The 18478-nt window shown below is 39.3% G+C and overlaps 2 protein-coding genes across 3 annotated transcripts in view; one reads left to right on the top strand and one right to left on the bottom strand.

Moving 5' to 3' along the window:
- Positions 1–4634: 4634 nt before the first annotated feature.
- On the bottom strand, positions 4635–13406 carry LOC134649861 (meiosis-specific nuclear structural protein 1-like). The gene is made up of 9 exons (XM_063504698.1): positions 13340–13406; positions 13091–13267; positions 12618–12848; positions 11964–12190; positions 11285–11449; positions 9099–9177; positions 8100–8303; positions 6610–6794; positions 4635–4866 (listed from the first exon to the last, which is right to left on the bottom strand). The coding sequence occupies exons 1-9, from the start codon at positions 13340–13342 to the stop codon at positions 4635–4637; spliced, it is 1503 nt and encodes a 500-aa protein (XP_063360768.1). The 5' UTR covers positions 13343–13406.
- A 1194-nt stretch (positions 13407–14600) lies between these two features.
- LOC134649575 (myc box-dependent-interacting protein 1) overlaps positions 14601–18478 on the top strand; it is a 56380-nt gene continuing 52502 nt past the window's right edge. Inside the window, exon 1 of one of the 2 annotated variants that reach the window (XM_063504379.1) lies at positions 14601–14812. In XM_063504379.1, the coding sequence (XP_063360449.1) occupies positions 14744–14812 (69 nt within the window). In that variant the 5' untranslated portion in view covers positions 14601–14743. The remainder of the gene's footprint in view (positions 14813–18478) is intronic. The other variant, XM_063504380.1, reaches the window with a different exon arrangement.

The raw sequence follows: 18478 nt of genomic DNA, 5'->3' as shown, positions 1-18478 counted from the left end.
ATTCATGGCTATACTGGAAAATGACACCTGCTATCTATCTGACACACAAACAGCACATTTGTAGGTCAACCTGGTACGCAACTATTTGCTACTCAAAATAAATTGGTAACCAGCATCCCACTAACATCGGCAGCATTACACAAACACGCGCTTTGTGTCACATCAAGTGGGCCACTTATGGGGCAATGCCCTTATTTTTGATTATGCTTCTGTGCCATTGCCATTTTCTTGGGGTTGGAAGTCAGCCAATGACAATTGGACACCGCAATGGTCTGAAGCCAGGGATATATGGCGTAAATAATCATACCTGGACCATTGCGGCTGTAAATAAAAAAGGCTGCGAAACAATGCGCCGCGCGTGTCGGAGGATGGGTCTACCCTGCACAGTGCAATGCAGCATAATTATGCAAAGGCAGCTGCAAAAACGTAAGGTATAATAGATAGATAGACAGAATACCTACTCTTTATTGGCACACCTCAGTAAAAAATATATAAATCAAGTATTAAGTAGATGAACTACGCCAAACTGTCTCGCCCCTCCATTACTATTTTAATACTACACACATTGAAATAATAATGGAGGGCGGGACAGTTTGGCGTATTTCATCTCTATATTTCATATATATTTAATTTAATTAAGTATATATGGAATATTTTGTTCTGATTTCATACGAATTTTCTTTTCTGTAAGTTCAACAACATAGGATGAAAATGAGAAAGAGGAGTAAATAATTAGCGGAAATACATTTTTATTTATCTCTCTCATCTCATTTATTAAGTAAGTAAATACATTTTCTGTCCTTTTTTACGTTTGAAAATGAAGAAAATGATCAAAGTAGTCAGTTTTGGTGCGAGCGGATCTTTTCGGACGGTTTTTGTAATGCGTATAGTTCAAAAACTACTCGACGGATGGTCAAGCATATTTTTTATTTTGTAGATAATATTAATCAGGTTTCTTTTAAAGTAGAATAATGTGACCATATTATAGAATGTGACCATATTTTTAATAGAAGGAAAAAATAACTAGAAAATGTCATAATTTTCTTAATATTCGGCCGCCATCTTTAATTTATCAAGCGAAAATATAAAAAAATATTTATTTATAGCCCATTAAATAAAGTAAATATATTTTCTGTTGTTTTTTTACCTTCGAAAATAAAGAAATATCAAATTTCTCAGTTTTGGCGCGAGCGGGCCGTTTTGGGCGCCTCTTACGCGCTTTTTGTAATGCGTATAGTTCAAAAACTACTCGACGGATTGTCAAGCATTTTATTTTATTTTGTAGATAATATTATCAGGTTTCATTTAAATAAAAGAATATGTAACCATATCATAGAATATTTAGTTGTTATTTTCATTAAAAGGAAAAAAATGAAAATAAAAAATCACAATTTTCTTAATATTTGGCCGCCATCTTTAATTTCTTAAATGGTATATTTTTTTTACAATTACAGGTGTTAATACGAATTGATTGATATATCAATCACTAAAATCGGTGCAGCCGTTCTGTGTCTACAATTTTTTTAAATTTTGCAGCCGCCATTTTGGAAAAGGTCCGCCATCTTGAATTCTGGTGGATGAAATTTGTGTTTCCTCGGATGAAATCATTCAGATTGGTCCCTAGTATCACTGATCAAAGCGGCTTGCTTTCTGCATTAAGTGCAGCTTTCGACCCAAATATCGCCGTAAGCACTATCACTACAATGGAAAAGGTCAGGGTCCCCACCTCCTAAAAAAGCTAAGGCCATTTTATCAGCGAAGAAGGTAATGGCTTCAGTTTTTTGGGATTGCTAAGGAGTCATCATGATTAATTATCTTGAAAAGGGTAAAACCATAAATGCTGATTACTATTGCACCCTGTTACAACGTCTGTACGAATAAATTAAAATAAAAAGACCTGGTATGATATCCCAAAAAGTGTTGTTCCACCAAGACCTAGCTCCTGTCTATACTGCAGCGAAATCTTACGCACATATACATAACTGTGGGTTTGAATTGTTGCCGCATCCACCCAATTCGCCTGACTTGGCCCCTTCCGAGTATCATCTTTTCCGGAACCTAAAAAAACACTTGGCAGGACGGAATTTTTCGACGGATATAGGTAAAGGTACAAGAAGCTGTGACTGAATATTTCGATCACCTTAAAGATTCTTTTTTTTACAAGGAATAATGAAGTTAGAAGCAAGGTAGCAAAGGTGTATAGATAGTTTTGGAGACTACGTAGAGAAATAAAATTGTTATAAAAACTCGTCTCTATTTTAAAGGTTAGGCTCAAAACTTTTCAATTCACCCTCGTATCAACCTTATGTCATTTACATAAATTTGATTTTTGTACTAAACAATCCAAAAATCCTTGCGGAAACCGAAAATGTAAAAAATATTGAAATATTACATGAAATAATGCTTACCGATGATATGAAATGCCTCCATGTCTAATATTTTTTGTCCGGCTGGTGTTTTTACACTCCAAAATGGAGCAGCACGGCATATTTGTAATTATTTGTAATTTTAACTGGACATCTCATAAGCGCCATACTGAACTGACACACGACTGACAGTAGCCTGTGGTGAAAGTGAGTGCAGCTAAACTTAATGTTGCCACACGCTATACACGTACGTTTCACTTCTATATTACTTCTTTGTTTTGTAATAAAACTAAATAATTCATTTAATTGATAAGAAAGTATGTATCATGGTACTTATATTATAAGAACTGGGATCCAACAAAATATCGTTACTTATATGAGTTATATGCTAACCGGTATGTATACAGGGTGCCATTTGAGTCGTGATCAGTAATATGTTTTTAGGGTTCCGTACCCAAAGGGTAAAAACGGGACCCTATTACTAAGACTCCGCTGTCCGTCCGTCCGTCCGTCCGTCCGTCTGTCATCAGGCTGTATCTCACGAACCGTGATAGCTAGACAGTTGAAATTTTCACAGATGATGTATTTTTGTTGGCGCTATAACAACAAATACTAAAAACAGAATAAAATAAAGATTTAAGTGGGGCTCCCATACAACAAACGTGATTTTTGACCGAAGTTAAGCAACGCCGGGCGGGGTCAGTACTTGGATGGGTGACCGTTTTTTTGCTTGTTTTGCTCTATTTTTTGTTAATGGTGCGGAACCCTCCGTGCGCGAGTCCGACTCGCACTTGGCCGGTTTTTCTAACTCCATAAACAACGAGCAATTTAATGCCCCGGCTACTCTTACTAAAATCAGACAAGATTTTTTTATTTTTTTGTTTATTTTTTGTAATTTATTTTACTTTTACAAGTGGCAATGTGGTATTTAAACAGCTTTGTAAGATATTTCAAATGAAAAACTAAGTAAATTTTATTTCTAACTGGGACAAATGACAAAATTGATGTCAATGACCGTTCCGATCTTGTCTGATTTTAGTAAGAGTAGGGGCATTAAATTGCCCGTTGTTTATGGAGTTAGAAAAACATATTACTGATCACGACTCAAATGGCACGCCAGGCTTTTCATCAGAATCATGCAAATAAAACTTGAAGCTTTATTTCAATAGTCAATTTAATACAAGTCATATATTGGTAAATTTATAAAAAAAATTTTTTTTACATTTCACGTAAACTATACGCATACGTCGTTATCGAAAGTATTTATAGGACGGGCATGGACATTTATGTTTTAGTCCTTCAATTCTATAAATATAACAACAGGGGACAACACTAAAATATGTAAATACTTTAGCGTCCGAGGTCTAAAACTCCCACTCAACTGCACGTAAAGTTTAAGGTATCAAAATTATTGTATACGACGTATAAAACGGTCAATACTAATACCATAGAGAAATAAATACATAGAGTGCTCACTCCATACATCAGTTTTAGTACCAAAAAGACTATTAGCATCTAGCACCGAGTAGCGGAACTATCAGTACTGCTACTTGACAATAGATGTAGCACCGACCGGAAAGTCTTATGCTGTTGAGATAAGACTTTCCGGTCGGTGCTACATCTATTGTCAAGTAGCAGTACTGATAGTTCCGCTACTCGATGCTAGATGTAGACACTGAAATTAATAGTCTGAACTAGAGATGCAACGGATAGTTGTTTGGCCGGATACCGAATACCGGATATCCGGCCTGTACACTGGCCGAATATCCGGTATCCGGCCTCCGGATATTCGGCCGGCGGAACTATACCTATATTTTGAGACTTGCAGGTGCGCGTCGTGCAGGTTTCGACCTGTTTCGTAGTGAAAGTTCGCGCGGACACATTTCTAGGATCGTAACGAGTTTTATCATGTCATTACGTATACAATTTGCCTTTGATGGATTTCCAATATTAAAGATCAAACTTAATTAAAATTGTTTTATTAAAGAAAATATTAAGTTAATATTGTTTTAAAACTGATTCGATTATGACCGTGACTGTTTTTTAGATTCCATTTTTTACCCCTAAATGTGTTAATTTTACTATCCGGTATCCGGCCGGACAGTAGGTCACTATCCGGTATCCGGCCGGATACTAAAATAGCGGCCGGATAGGCCGGATACCGGATAGTAACCGGATATCCGGTGCATCTCTAGTCTGAACTGATGAATGGAGTGAGCACTCTTACTATATTTCTCTATGCTAATACGCACAGAGTCGTCGGAGGGTCTAATACTCCCTGAGCACCTTGCACTGCGCGTTGCACTTGGGATGTCTGCTAAGGCCGCCGTACGCCGCCAGCATGTCTAGGTCGAGCGCGGCCAGCGCGGGCGCACGCGCGGCGCCGGCGCGCACGGCGGGCAGGTCGGCCGCGGCCACCACGCCCGCCTGGATGTAGCCGAGGATGGGCGGCACGTGCTCCGAGACGATCTTCTCGCGCTCCTTAGACACTTCTGCTTTCCTGGTGGGAAATGATAATAGGGATGATGACACATGTTGAATTTTATAACAAAATCTAGTAAAAATAGTATTTGAATAATCTAACGAAAGAGCTTGCTATTGATATATTTAATTGCGACATTCCCTCCGTGAGGCGCAAATTGACGGAAATGTGTTTCAATTAGGCATTTTGTATTTATCTTGTAAGCGAGTGCTTTGTATATGTAGTATCCAATCCTTATTTTGTTCTTAGTTTTTACAATATTGGTGTCCTGTCACCAGTAGTAGGTTTGGTTTATGTAAGTGAATGTTGTTAGTTCTGTTTAGTTTTGGATTGAGTCTTATCTCTTTCATGTTTGCAATGTGTGTGTGTGTGTGTGTGTGTGTGTGTGTGTGTGTGTGTGTGTGTGTGTGTGTGTGTGTGTGTGTGTGTGTGTGTGTGTGTGTGTGTGTGTGTGTATGTGATGCGTGTTACTTAAGTATATGTTTTTATTACATATCTATTTGTGAGTTCCTGTAATTGGCTCTATATATCTATTTAAGATTCCATTGTCATTTAGTTAGCTGTTGGATCTCCTTATGTAAATAAATAAATAAATAAATAAAATAGATAGCAAACGAGCAATTTATCACAATAATGTGGATATTAAAATAAAATATTGAAAAATTACAAAATTACAGGACCTGTAAGTTTCAAAATTTAAGTCTTTTTTAACTTCCAAAAACGATAAAAGTAAGGGTACCATTCGATTCCTTACATTTCATCCAAAAAAATATTGTATAGCAACTATATACATAAACGCAATATTTCACCGACAAAAACGCAATTTTCTTGTTTTGTCCATACTACAAGATGGGCGATGACGTCACGGCCTCTGGCCGTTTTGTATAGGGCGTTTCGCGAGTGAAGTGCGACTGTCGGACTTTGACTACAATTTCTGACTTTTGTGTTACTTTAATGCAATGGGTCCCATATAGACATTTGATCCTAAAAACAAACCCGATCGATTGATACCATAAAAAAAAATTAGTCATGTAGCCTATTATAGGAGCTGGCGGGTGTTGTATTCATGACAGAAATTCTTTACACTAGAACGGCGATCACGAAACTACGGGCCTGCAAGTATATGCAGTATAACTGGATCAGGCATGAGAGGTGGTGGGAAATGACCGAACGGGATAGTCTTATGTATCTTTCAGTAGGAGTAGCAGCGAAAGTGTTATTATTGTTTGTCCTTGTCACAGTCTCACTTTTTTTATTCCCCACCGTAAATTTAGTATGAATTATGGTAATTGGTAACTAAATTTACGGTGGGCAACAAATAAATTCGACCAATCATAGTGTCGCATTGCGTATGTTTTGTCCCTCACGGTCGCACGCGTATGAGCGTTTTCCAAAAAAAGTGTACATTTCAGTCATGTCTTCAAAATATTGACTTCTTGGGCTCATTTTACTCAGAATCATTTGTACATTCACGCCTCATACATAAAAAAATGTGTCCAAAAATTTCCTTTCCTGATCGTCACATTCTTGTATGAAATTTTTTATTATTTGTATGAACGTGACGCACTGAAAAAAAATTTTTTCATACAAAATTTTGGGACACATTTTTTCATGTATGAGACGTGAATGTACAAATGATTCTGAGTAAAATGAGCCCAAGAAGTCAATATTTTGAAGACATGAATGAAATGTACACTTTTTTTGGAAAACGCTCGTATAGCACATCTATAGGATCCAACCGTCTATGGGTACTTAACTTACCAATCCTTGTAATAGTCAAAGACAGCCTTTGCCCTCGCGTCCTCGTGACGTCGCTCGCTCTCCCTCCTCCTCGCGTTGTCCTCTATCTGCTGTTTCAGGTCTAACGAGTACTGACGCGCCTTCTCTTTCTTTATACGTTCTTTTTCATGCTCTTTCGCGTCCTGAGCCGCTAGCTTGGCTTCTGACTGAAATATAATGGACGAAGTTTTTGAGTAATAGTAGTTTTGACAAATATTTTAGATTTGTTAAATTTAATATATTATTTTCAGGGTCAGCCATACAACAAAAAAAAACCATACGTTATCATAATTGACTCTACGAGTAAACAAAAAAAGAAGAGGTTTGACTTTTTTTTAACGTTTAACCGTTGCTCGTTGGTCCTGATCCCAGATATCAGTATAGGTATGCTAGGACTGTCAAATTTTTGCGACTTGGTTTTACTCCTATACAAAAGTGTTCAGTATAACCTACCTATTCGCTTCGCAGCGTGTGAGTAAACGTCGAAAACACCCTGTTTGAGTGAATTTAAGACTCCGCCGCTCAGGACACGCTTTGTTCAAAATGAGCCTTGGTATTAAAACATGAACTATTTTTTTTTATCTATAAATCGAAATTCACACAATATTTCATATCAAAACCTACCTCCTTCCTAAACTCGATCTGTCTCTGTTTCTCCAGCTCCATCTCCTTCTTCTTGAGGTCCATCTGCGCCGTGAGGTCCGTCATGGTGCTGGCCCTCACGTACTCTTGCTTGCGACCCGCCGCTGTCGTCCTGGTCCTATTTCTCTATTGCTAAGTGCTCTTGTAAAAGGATCCCGTCGAAAAAGGTTTAAAAATGTCTTAATACTACCTCCTTCCTAAACTCGATCTGTCTCTGTTTCTCCAGCTCCATCTCCTTCTTCTTGAGGTCCATCTGCGCCGTGAGGTCCGTCATGGTGCTGGCCCTCACGTACTCCTGCTTGCGACCCATCGCTATATCTTCCTGGACCTATTTCTCTATTGCTTCGTGCTCTTGAAAAAGGATCCCGTCGAAAAAGGTTTAAAATTGTCTTAATCAAAACCTCCTTCCTAAACTCGATCTGTCTCTGTTTCTCCATCTCCATCTCCTTCTTCTTGAGGTCCATCTGCGCCGTGAGGTCCGTCATGGTGCTGGCCCTCACGTACTCCTGCTTGCGACCCACCGCTATATCTTCCTGGACCTATTTCTCTATTGCTTCGTGCTCTTGTAAAAGGATCGCATCGAAAAAGGTTTAAAAATGTCTTAATCAAAACCTACCTCCTTCCTAAACTCGATCTGTCTCTGTTTCTCCAGCTCCATCTCCTTCTTCTTGAGGTCCATCTGCGCCGTGAGGTCCGTCATGGTGCTGGCCCTCACGTGCTCTTGCTTGCGACCCGCCGCTGTCGTCCTGGTCCTATTTCTCTATTACTTCGTGCTCTTGTTAAAGTATCGCGTCGAACAAAGATTGAAACATTTCCTAATCAAAACCTACCTCCTTCCTAAACTCGATCTGTCTCTGTTTCTCCATCTCCATCTCCTTCTTCTTGAGGTCCATCTGCGCCGTGAGGTCCGTCATGGTGCTGGCCCTCACGTACTCCTGCTTGCGACCCGCCGCTATATCGTCCTGGATCCGTTTCTCTTCTGCTTCGTGCTCTACTAGCTCTTGGATTATGTTGTCGCGATCTTGACGCTCCGCCTGACAAGGAATCGTCGTTTAAGTTTGGTTTGATTAAGTTTTAAAAGGTCGGAACAAGACATTGACGTATAATATCTAAGGAAGGGCTAATGGGGCACTAAACATCGTACTAGTTCAGCGGTGCTACCCACGAATTCCAGCCAATCGTGCAGTCTAACGCGACTAGTTGCGACCAATAGCGCGCGTAATGCGAACTCGTCAACCAATCGCGCGCGTGATGCGAACTCATCAACCAATCGCGTTGTAGCGATTTCACACCGCTGTAAGTACTGGCCCCTGTCATGCCTCATTATTATTGCCCGTAAAGCCAGTCCCTAGATATCTATGTCAATGGAACAAGGCTGTTTCGCAGATCTATTGAATACGCTGTACAGTCGCCATCAGATATATCGGAGGAGCCGAAGGTGCTCAAAAATATCTGAACACGTACTCTAACGCCTTGAAAATAGAGGAGTGTTCAGACATTTGTGAACACCTTGGCCGCTCCGTTATATCTGATGGCGAATGTACCTACGCTTTACGTTTACGCAAAGTTAGAAATCGGAATGCAGTAAATTTAGATGTTTCCTCACGATGTTTTCTTTCACCGAAAAGCAATTGATAAACATCAAATGATGTTTCGTACAAAAGAACCGAAGAACTCATTGGTGGGCGAATTGAACTTATCTACCAATGCTAACAATACGTATTAGAGGTTAATAACAAAAAAAAAGTTAACCCTCGGTGATCGAATATCGAATTAAAGTAATTAAACGAACTCGCACTTGACCGGTTTTTTTACACAAGTTGCCTTACCTCGTCCGCCATGATTTTAGCACATATTTTTTCGTTTATTTCCTCTTTGATTCTTTCGCGGCGTTCTTTTTCTGCGCGGCTGTAAAATAATGTTTCAGTTTTATTTGTAACTATTTTTAAATTCTTTAGTATATCTATCTTTCTTACTACCTGGGTGCGTAGCCAACGTGCCAATCGCTTACGCTCCGTAACGAACGAAACGCAACTGTCTCCGTAGCACTAATATGGAAGAGTGATAGAGTGATTACTACGCTACGCCACGGAGCGTTAAGCTGGCCATACACACTAGGGTATGCCTGCACAGTTTTACCTGTACAGTTAAACTGCACAGGTAAACCCTAGCTGGGTGGAGCACACACACGGCAGCGGTAAACCTACATAAACTCTCAGTTGTGTAGCCATGGCACCGTCGTCAGCTGTGCTCGATGTTGACGCAGCACTATATTAACGTTATTGTTTTTAATTATAAAGCGCAAGAAAGACAAAAAATAACGACTTCGGGGTTGGTCCCATAATAAAAGTTGTTCAATATGAGTATCAGGGATGTTGCGGATGCCGATTTTTTGACATCCGCGGATGCGGATGCGGATGCGGATTTTTAAAGGCTCACATCCGCGGATGCGGATGCGGATGCGGATGTCAAGATAGTACCATAAAAAACGTCAAATATTACATTTTAGTAATCTTTATTTCAAAAAACCGGCCAAGTGCGAGTCGGACTCGCATTCCAAGGGTTCCATACATTAAGTCCCACTCACGCTTGACTGCTTATTTCTAATAGGTTTTTTTGGTTAATGACTAAATTACCTAGCAGTCTAGCACTTACGCCAATGCTAAGACGTTCCTGTACCGACCTGTTCCACATCCGCATCCGCATTAAATCCGCATCGATTTTATGCGGATGCGGATGCGGATGCGGATGCGGATGTTGAAAATCATGCGGAAGTTCCGCGGTTGCGGATGCGGATGCGGATATTCGCAACATCCCTGATGAGTATGACCTACATTATCCACACCTCAGAGTATGGTCAGACATATGGTACCAAATCACCATGTATTATACTTCAAGTCTAAAAAAATAATACAAGAATAAAAAACATGTTTTATCATCAGGGGAATTAGGCAGGGCTCTGATTTATAAAGTTAATTTAACTCAACTAGCGTTTCATTTGGCTTACGAGACTGCGATCAACTGAGGCCTGCGCAGGCGAACGCCACACACGCTCAGTTTTAACTGTACAGTTCAAGAGCACACAGGTAAAAAATATCTATTTTCATATTCGCGCAGGTCAACTGTGCAGTCGTAGAAAAATGCACAGTCGAATGCCACACACGCTCCTTTTTACCTGCGCAGTTGAACTTTACAGGTAAAACTGCGCAGGCGTACCCTAGTGTGTATGGCCAGCTTTAACGATTTGAACGTTGGCTAGGTACCCTGCAGTTTATTCTTTCGTAGGAAGTTAATTATAGACTGTATATGTTGACTAGGCTAACTATTAAAAAAATAGCAGCTGGCCCAGATAGTCCTAAATAAATCATTGGGTGATAAAGTATAGGCTGGGGGGTTAGCACTGAGCTTGAGGGCTTACTATTGAAAAGGTATAGAATTGCAAAGCAATCGACATCGAATGAAAACGTATTATTAGTTTTTATCAAGCAAAAACATCTGCAAGTAAAAAAACTTTTTTTTATAAAAAAACTTTTTTTTTTAAATGCACCACTTCCGGCAAGACTCAATAAAAATTTGTTTGTATTGTATGGGTTATCACATATGTTGCTGGTGAAAGTGGTGAATATAATAAAATTGTCAAGATAACTTTACTCCGGTGCCTGTTAAGACAGATTATTCTAACGGTAGATGTTGCTATGCGCCTCCCTAAGGCGTGTAAGCATGACGGAATGGAAAGATTCGCACGTTTCTGGCAAGCCTCCGCAGCTAAGTTGGTACTGGTAGCATGGTTAGGACCGGTGTTCTGAAAGGTCGCATAAAACAAAGTCGCTTCCCGCTGTCTAATTGGCTATGTATGCTTAGATTTTTAAAACTACGCAACGGATTTTGATGCGCTTTTTTTTAATAGATAGAGTGATTCATGAGGAAGGTTTTGTATAATTTGTTAACTCGTGCGAGGCCGGGGCGGATCGCTAGTTTATTATAAAAAAACATTTAAAAACGTTTTTATGCTTACATGCCAGCAGTGCGGTCAGAGACGGCCTGCTTTTGTCTTTCAATAGCCTCCTCCTCCATTACAGCGAGCTCGCGTTGCTTGGCTCGCCACGCATCACGAGCTTTCTTGAACGTCACCATCTCGCGTTGCATCTTCTCCGTGAGATCTCGCTTCTGTTTCAGCTCCCTTAAAAACGCACATAAAAAATTTGTAACAATTTACGGACAAAAGCTAAAAATATGAAAATGGCTTCTAAAACACGCGCACAAGAGGACACTACCTTAAACTAGTAACAACAAAGCATAAAACAAATATCGGGAAAAACTTTATTGCAAATCGTATAGTAAATGCTTGGAACAAATTACCCTCTGAAGTTGTGAACTCTACAAGTGTGAATCAATTTAAAAATAGACTCGACAAACTATCAAAACAGTGAAATCGTGCTAAGTGAACTATGATTTAGACGCACCAGCATCAGCTGCCTGTCTAAAACGAAATAATAATAATAATGAAAATGCGCAATTTTATTTTTGAGGGAACACTACGATTAATTTTGTTGTTAAAACTTACAACAAATTTAAATTAAAAAATATGAAATCCACAATCCCGAGCACGCACATCCATCTCGCTCACGCTTACGCTCTGTGAGAGTGAGAGAAGAACCCGCACCTTAGGGCCTTAATGATTTTTGAAGTCTTACCTCTGGTCCTCATCAGAAATGGTCCTCATGACTTCATCAAGCATCTTCTGCTCAATGAGCGCGTCTTCATACTGGCACTGTTTCTGCCGCTGCTTGTTCACCAACTGCTGCTGCAGCTCCTTGCAGTACGCTGCAGTTTGCTGTATTTTCTGCAGTGCCTTCTTTTTGGTTTCCTGGTCATCGCCCAGCGCAGCTAGGAGGGTGGAGTTGGCTCTGTCTTCTTCAGCCTAAAGTCAAATAATTTATTTGCTATATGGATCAGAAATTAATGCAAATCACTGAATCTTATAATTCTTATAAAACAAAGTCCCCCACTGTCTATCTGTATGTTCGCTATAAACACAAAAACTACTGAACAGATTCTCATGCAGTTTTCACCTATTACATAGTTATCTTGAGGAAGGTTTAGGTGACATATAATATGTTAAGGTTTACCTGTGTGAAGCTGTGGCGGGGTGGCAATATACAATACAATAGTATTAACATTACAATTAAACCCAGTAATAGTATAAAATGTTTACAAAAAGCCAGTAGCAAATATAATGTAGCTTCTTATCTTAGACTATACCATAAAACCATGGTATTAAGGGTAACAAGAAAAGTGGATTCACCATATGTCTGTCTGTCACTGCCACAGTTGTTCTTCTTGCTTACCTTTTCCTGCGCCCTCTTATATTCGTTTTGCAATATCTGTTGGCGCACATCTCGGCACACATAACCAGCTTGAAGTTTCTGCATCAGCGTCCGCAGCTCTGGATCCCGCTCTCGCAGGTAGTGGCGACGCAGCAGTTCTGTAGCTTCTTCATGGCGGACTTTAGCCACTTCACTAGCGAGGTCTGCTTCTTTTTGAGCTCTAGCATTGACAATTGCGGCATGATCAGTTCTCTGAAATTAACAACATTTGGAATTATGACTATTCCTTTTCCTGCAATTGTTAAGAGAGCCTAATTATTTGAGCGAGTCAATTTGCGTTCAGGCAAGCCCTGCAGTTTATTGAATTTGTGTGTCTTTGTTGAATTTCATAAGGTTTTGAGGATGAAATATGCTACAATAAAAAGTCTAAGTGAACAAACCGAGGCGGCAAAGAAAACATTCAGCCAGCAAAAATAACCTAGAACAATAAATACCTCTTGGAATTCCTTCTCCATCTGTGCTTCGTTCTGTATGAGGGCCAGGCAACGACCCATGCGGCCGTCGGCCATTCGATTGTTTAGCCATTGTGTGTCCAAGGCCCTCTGGTAATAATCCAGCTCCGCTTTACGAGCGCGGAATAAAGCATTCCGCGTAAGCTCGTTTTGAGGTTGCTAAAACCATGAAATTCTGATCATTGAAAGCTAAAATAAAATGTAAAAAATAGAGTTAAATTTGTATTGTACCATTGTAGTAAAAATAATAAACTCCGCTTGAAACCGTTAGTTAGCGATACTGAAAATCAAATAAAATTAAATAGTCTGTGATTCCAACGCAAGATTGTCAAGTCAACTTGTCAAAATTGTTTGTAAACAGAACAAATAAGTTACAAAATTGGAAATGAACATATGTCACGAAAAATGCACGAAAACTTTATGGTCACGAAACAATTATCTAACTGGCAAGTATAGTTGGTCAAACCAATTTCTCAGTAAATAGGAACAAAAAAACCTATACTCATCCTTTTCTTTTGGGTGCTAAAACTAGTGTAAGACAAAGATAGTATGATTCTCTCTGTCTATTTTGAAATTAGACAGTCCTTTAACACACTACTCTTTGATATAAAAACTGGCAGTCTGGCACATTGTTTAGGCAAAGGCAAAGCCATATTATACAGGGTGCCCGGTAATTAGTGGATAACCTTCTAACCACCGACAGAGCACCTTAGGCTGGTCCAGAAAATGCACTTATAGGTCTAGTAAAAGTTTCGTGGTTTTCGAGATAATCGAACTTTTCTGTCTTTTTTAATTGGAGCTAGCCATTAAAAAAGACAGAAAAGTGCGATTATCTCGAAAACCACGAAACTTTTACTAGACCTATAAGTGCATTTTCTGGACCAGCCTAAGGTGCTCTGTCGGTGGTTAGAAGGTTATGCACTAATTACCGGGCACCCTGTATATATCTTTTTTTTAATTTGCTTTTGCTTTTCTCTGCTATTTTAATTTTATGACCAGTGCTATAACCGCGAAAATCGAAGTTCGCAAATTGCGGGCATTTTTCTCTGTCACTCCAATTACGCCTTCATTGGAGTAAAAGAGAAAGATCCCCGCAATTTGCGATTTTCGGTTTACGCGGTAGCCCCTCAGATATACTTGTTCAACCAGATCTTGACAGTAGAAAAAGGCGGCTAATTTGAAAAATGTAGGTGCGAAAGGATACCGTCCCATAGAAAATTTGAATTTCGCGCCTTTTTTTACTGACAAGATTTGGTTGACCAGCTATATTTTAGTCAGGTTTGATTATAGCGCCATCTCTGTGAATCTTTATGTTACTGCGGTGACTGCAAATCCAAATGAAACATCAACGAAAACGTCACATTCTAAAACGCCATCTAGTTTAAAAAAGATTGAATGTTTCAATATGAAAATAGATGGAAAATAGTGACAACATAGTGACAAGACCCGCAAGAGCCATCTATCGATGACATTAGCAACAAGAAACTAGAATTTTGTTCAGTCCGCCAGAGTGCCTTTCTCAGGGTAACACGCATTTGGATTTTGACGTGTGACAGTATAGAGCTGCTACCAAATCTGGGTGCAGATTGATGGTGTATCGAAATAAAGACGGTTGGTAATGAAACAGTGATTAAAATGGCTGAAAGTAAAAGTGCGTTAATCGCGAAATCAGTGCAAAAACATGCCGGACGGGCGAAGGAAAAGGTATTTATCGTTTTATGTTACCTTACGTGTAAGTGTTATGTTTGGTATGTGACGGTGTTTTCAAGATTATAAACTGCTGAGTGCCGTGAAAGTGGGTTTTTGACGGGATCCGACAGCCGGTCAGGTTTCTCGTGTCCCAGTGAGATCTCTAGCCGGTGTTCGTGTGAAAATATTTTCACCTGTTGCTCGCGCACAGGTGTAGAGCCGACCTGCAATTCTGTAATTTTGTTTACATTGTGTCGTCAGCTGCTCGAGTTGAGTCTAAGTAGGCATCTAATTGATTAGGTATGACACGCGTCGCATTATCATTTCCAGGGTGTACTGATACCTATTTATAGTATTTATAGGCGCACCAGATGAGATAAATTTGGATTATGTACAGCTAATAAGCTATAGATTATAAAAATTGCACAGGCTGGTCAGAGGCCTCAAGAGTAACTTGTAGAACCGTTTATGCAAAATTGCTACCACGCCACTGGGCACATGAGAGTTGTCTAGGGAACTGTTCTAAATTTAAAAATAACAGCAACAGTGGGCTTGAGCGGAGACAGGACAGCAGTCTGTGCTAGTTTCTCAGAAATATCATAGTTATTTTGACTCCTCTATTTTTATGAATTTGTGAGCTAAAGCTTATTTTTATGAATTATAAATTTTTAAGAACCATTTAATAGGCTGCTACCCATTCACATAAATTATGTGCATTTGGTTACCTAAATTTGGTGTGGGAAGTAGGTCATACTTTAGCCAGATGTGTTTCATTATTAAGATTTAAAAGAATCTTTTCAATTGTAGGTATGTGCAATATGTTCTAATATGATTAATATAGCTTAAAAAAATAAAAATCTTTTTATATTTTATTTTAATCATGAAATTCATAATTTTCATAAACCAGAATTTGGGCACTAAACTAAATGTCTGTAAGTCAAAAGCTGGAGCTCAAATTTTACATACAATATTATGCCCCTCTGCGGCTTCTGCCCCCCATAGGCCTCACTGATATCAACTTGCCCCCCCCTAGTTCACTGGCTGGTTACGCCCTTGGATCCATTGTGTGAACATTGACCCAGTCGTAAACTGATAATAGTGATTATAGAATGGAATCTCTCCAGAATGTCATGTTAAATTAAAAGTCATTGTGACCAGATGATCTACACTCTACAGCAAAAATCAGGAGTCTAAATTTCGTTCCAAACCTTCCGAACCTTAGTTCCAAATATACGAGAATTCAAATTGGTTGACTGTATGCAGGTGCATTCTCTGCCCTACTACAGGTTCCTAGGTAGATATATAATATTGCAAAAATTGCATGGACATAATATGAATTCATTCATAAAGTGGCCATGCAATTTTACCGCTGAGTGTACCTCTAGTCTAGTTATAACTTTTCGCTATTTAGCACCGTACACCTTCTACCCTGGACTCCCTGGAGGTACTTACATATCTAAAACGTATGTCCAGGGAATTCCCCAACTGTTGTTACATGAAAAATCTTGTAAGTAGGCAGGTGAGATGCTGAAGTCGTGAGATGTCACCATCATAGATAACGTGTAAGTAACTACTAATAAATCTAATAATATTGCTAAAGCCTCTAAGTTATTACCCCTTCATTGATCATGCAACACGATCCATTCACAAGACTTGGACAAGTTATGTTGTTAACATTCGAACATAAAAGGTCATATGTAAGGTTCACAGACCAACCCCTTTAGGCGGTTTTCTGTGGTAAGGTTTAACTTGAAACATGCATAAGCCGTTTTGTAGCCGGGTCGTAACATCTGGCCAGCGAAGCTGATGGTGCGTTGACCTGCGACCGTTTCATAATAAATTCAACTTTAATCGATAGTCGTAGGCTTTCCCGCTAGAAGACTTGGGAGGGAACTGACAGTTTCAGAGTTGTTTGTTCTTTGGAAATTTCAATCCAACGTGATTTTTCTTACCGCAGAGAATAGTTATTTGTACAACAAGAGATCAAAGTTTGATATTTCTTCGAGTGCTTATTTTGAGTCCCGTGCAAGCGAAAGATTCTATACTAATATATCTAATTTATATATCTAATTTAGAATCTTGAGATGAGAGAGCGCACGAGATGTAAATAACTTTGATCTCGTGTAGTTCACAAAACTTTTCACCTCAGCAGTGAGAACATATTAGAGAACCCGAAAAATGTATTCCTTCTTCATCACTTACCTCTATTCACTCATGTTTTCTTAAGATATAGCAACAATTAAGTTTTCACCTCAGCAGCTCGAACAAGGGAAAAACGGATTTGTTCCGATACCTACCTCTACCTACTTAGAACTTGTTTCTTTTTGGAAGTTTTTACAAAGGTAAAGGTACAAGTGTAGGTACAGTCGCCATCAGATATATCGGAGCGGCCGAGGCGCTCAAAAATATCTGAACACGCACTCTAAAGCCTTGACAATAGAGGCGTGTTCAGATATTTGTGAGCACATTGGCCGCTCCGATATATCTGATGGCCATTGTACATACTTTCGAAGGATGTAAACATACATATAATGAAGAGGGTAAGATGCACGAAATAAATAAAAGGTGTTCAATAGTATTCATGCTCTTTAATATTATGAATTCCACAAGTACTGAAGCATATACTGCAGCAATGCACTGTTAAACCAACACAGTAATCAAACAAGTTGACAGAATGATCGATACAAACTATAATAATATCATTCGCGATCTATCACGAGGTTTAAGTGGCGTGAAATTGTTATAAACTCACATGACCACGGTCTAAAGGTTACTTAAGTATAAATAATATTGAACTGATATCGTATAATAAATAATGCACTGTTATTGCATTTTAAGTAGAGTTACCTACCAACAGTCCGGATTTACGTCCTTCCGTTCGTGTTCCGTTCAGAATGTCCGGATTTTAATTAGTCTGGCATCTACGCCTGGCATCGTATTCTCATTGCTATAGTAGCCGCAAACGGCAAACCATACTGAGCACCGGAGTCATATTACCATCTCTCTTACTCCTGCCACGATCAGGCAAGTGCGAATGAAAAGTTTATAGCGTGCAGTGCTGCAGTGGATTGGCACGCTCAGAGCTCAGACCAATAGAACTGTGACTGTGAAATTTGTATAAAAACTGAGCACAATGGGAGAGTCCATGTGTGGTCCATGTATACTGGTTTGGCTGAGCGTGTGACTAGCCTGCGCCTATTTAGTGATTAGAATTACACCCTCCTTTAATGACCGCCTTTTTATAGTAATTTGGAAACGCTCGAGCTCCTGACGATACTTTAACTCAATATCATAGTCTAGCAAACGCAAAAACGGCAAGAAACATGTTTTTTAACTGAGATCATGTCGCCGATTACATCTCCCATTCATGGCTAATCACTAAGAAGCCTTTTTTCTGTATCAAAAGAAACAAAAAACGGTTCAGTTTCAATTCGACCTCCATCCTCCATAGAACCGGCATCCGAACCGCCTTGGCCCAATACCTCCACACGATGACAATGAGTTATTATATTCTAAACGGTTATGCAAACATGCAGTAGAGTGACATGTTGTGGTGATTGCGAATTACAGGTGATGGTTGGACATAATAGGCAATACTTGACATGGTTCCGTCTATTTCCAATTGCGTTGTAGGAAAAAATAAAAATGAACAGACAAGATACCGCTTTTCCAATTGCGTTT

This window comes from Cydia amplana, chromosome 7 (genome assembly GCF_948474715.1).
Source record: "Cydia amplana chromosome 7, ilCydAmpl1.1, whole genome shotgun sequence".
Taxonomy (NCBI): domain Eukaryota; kingdom Metazoa; phylum Arthropoda; class Insecta; order Lepidoptera; family Tortricidae; genus Cydia; species Cydia amplana.
Note: the sequence above shows the minus strand (reverse complement) of the source record. Positions and strands in the feature narration are given on the sequence as shown.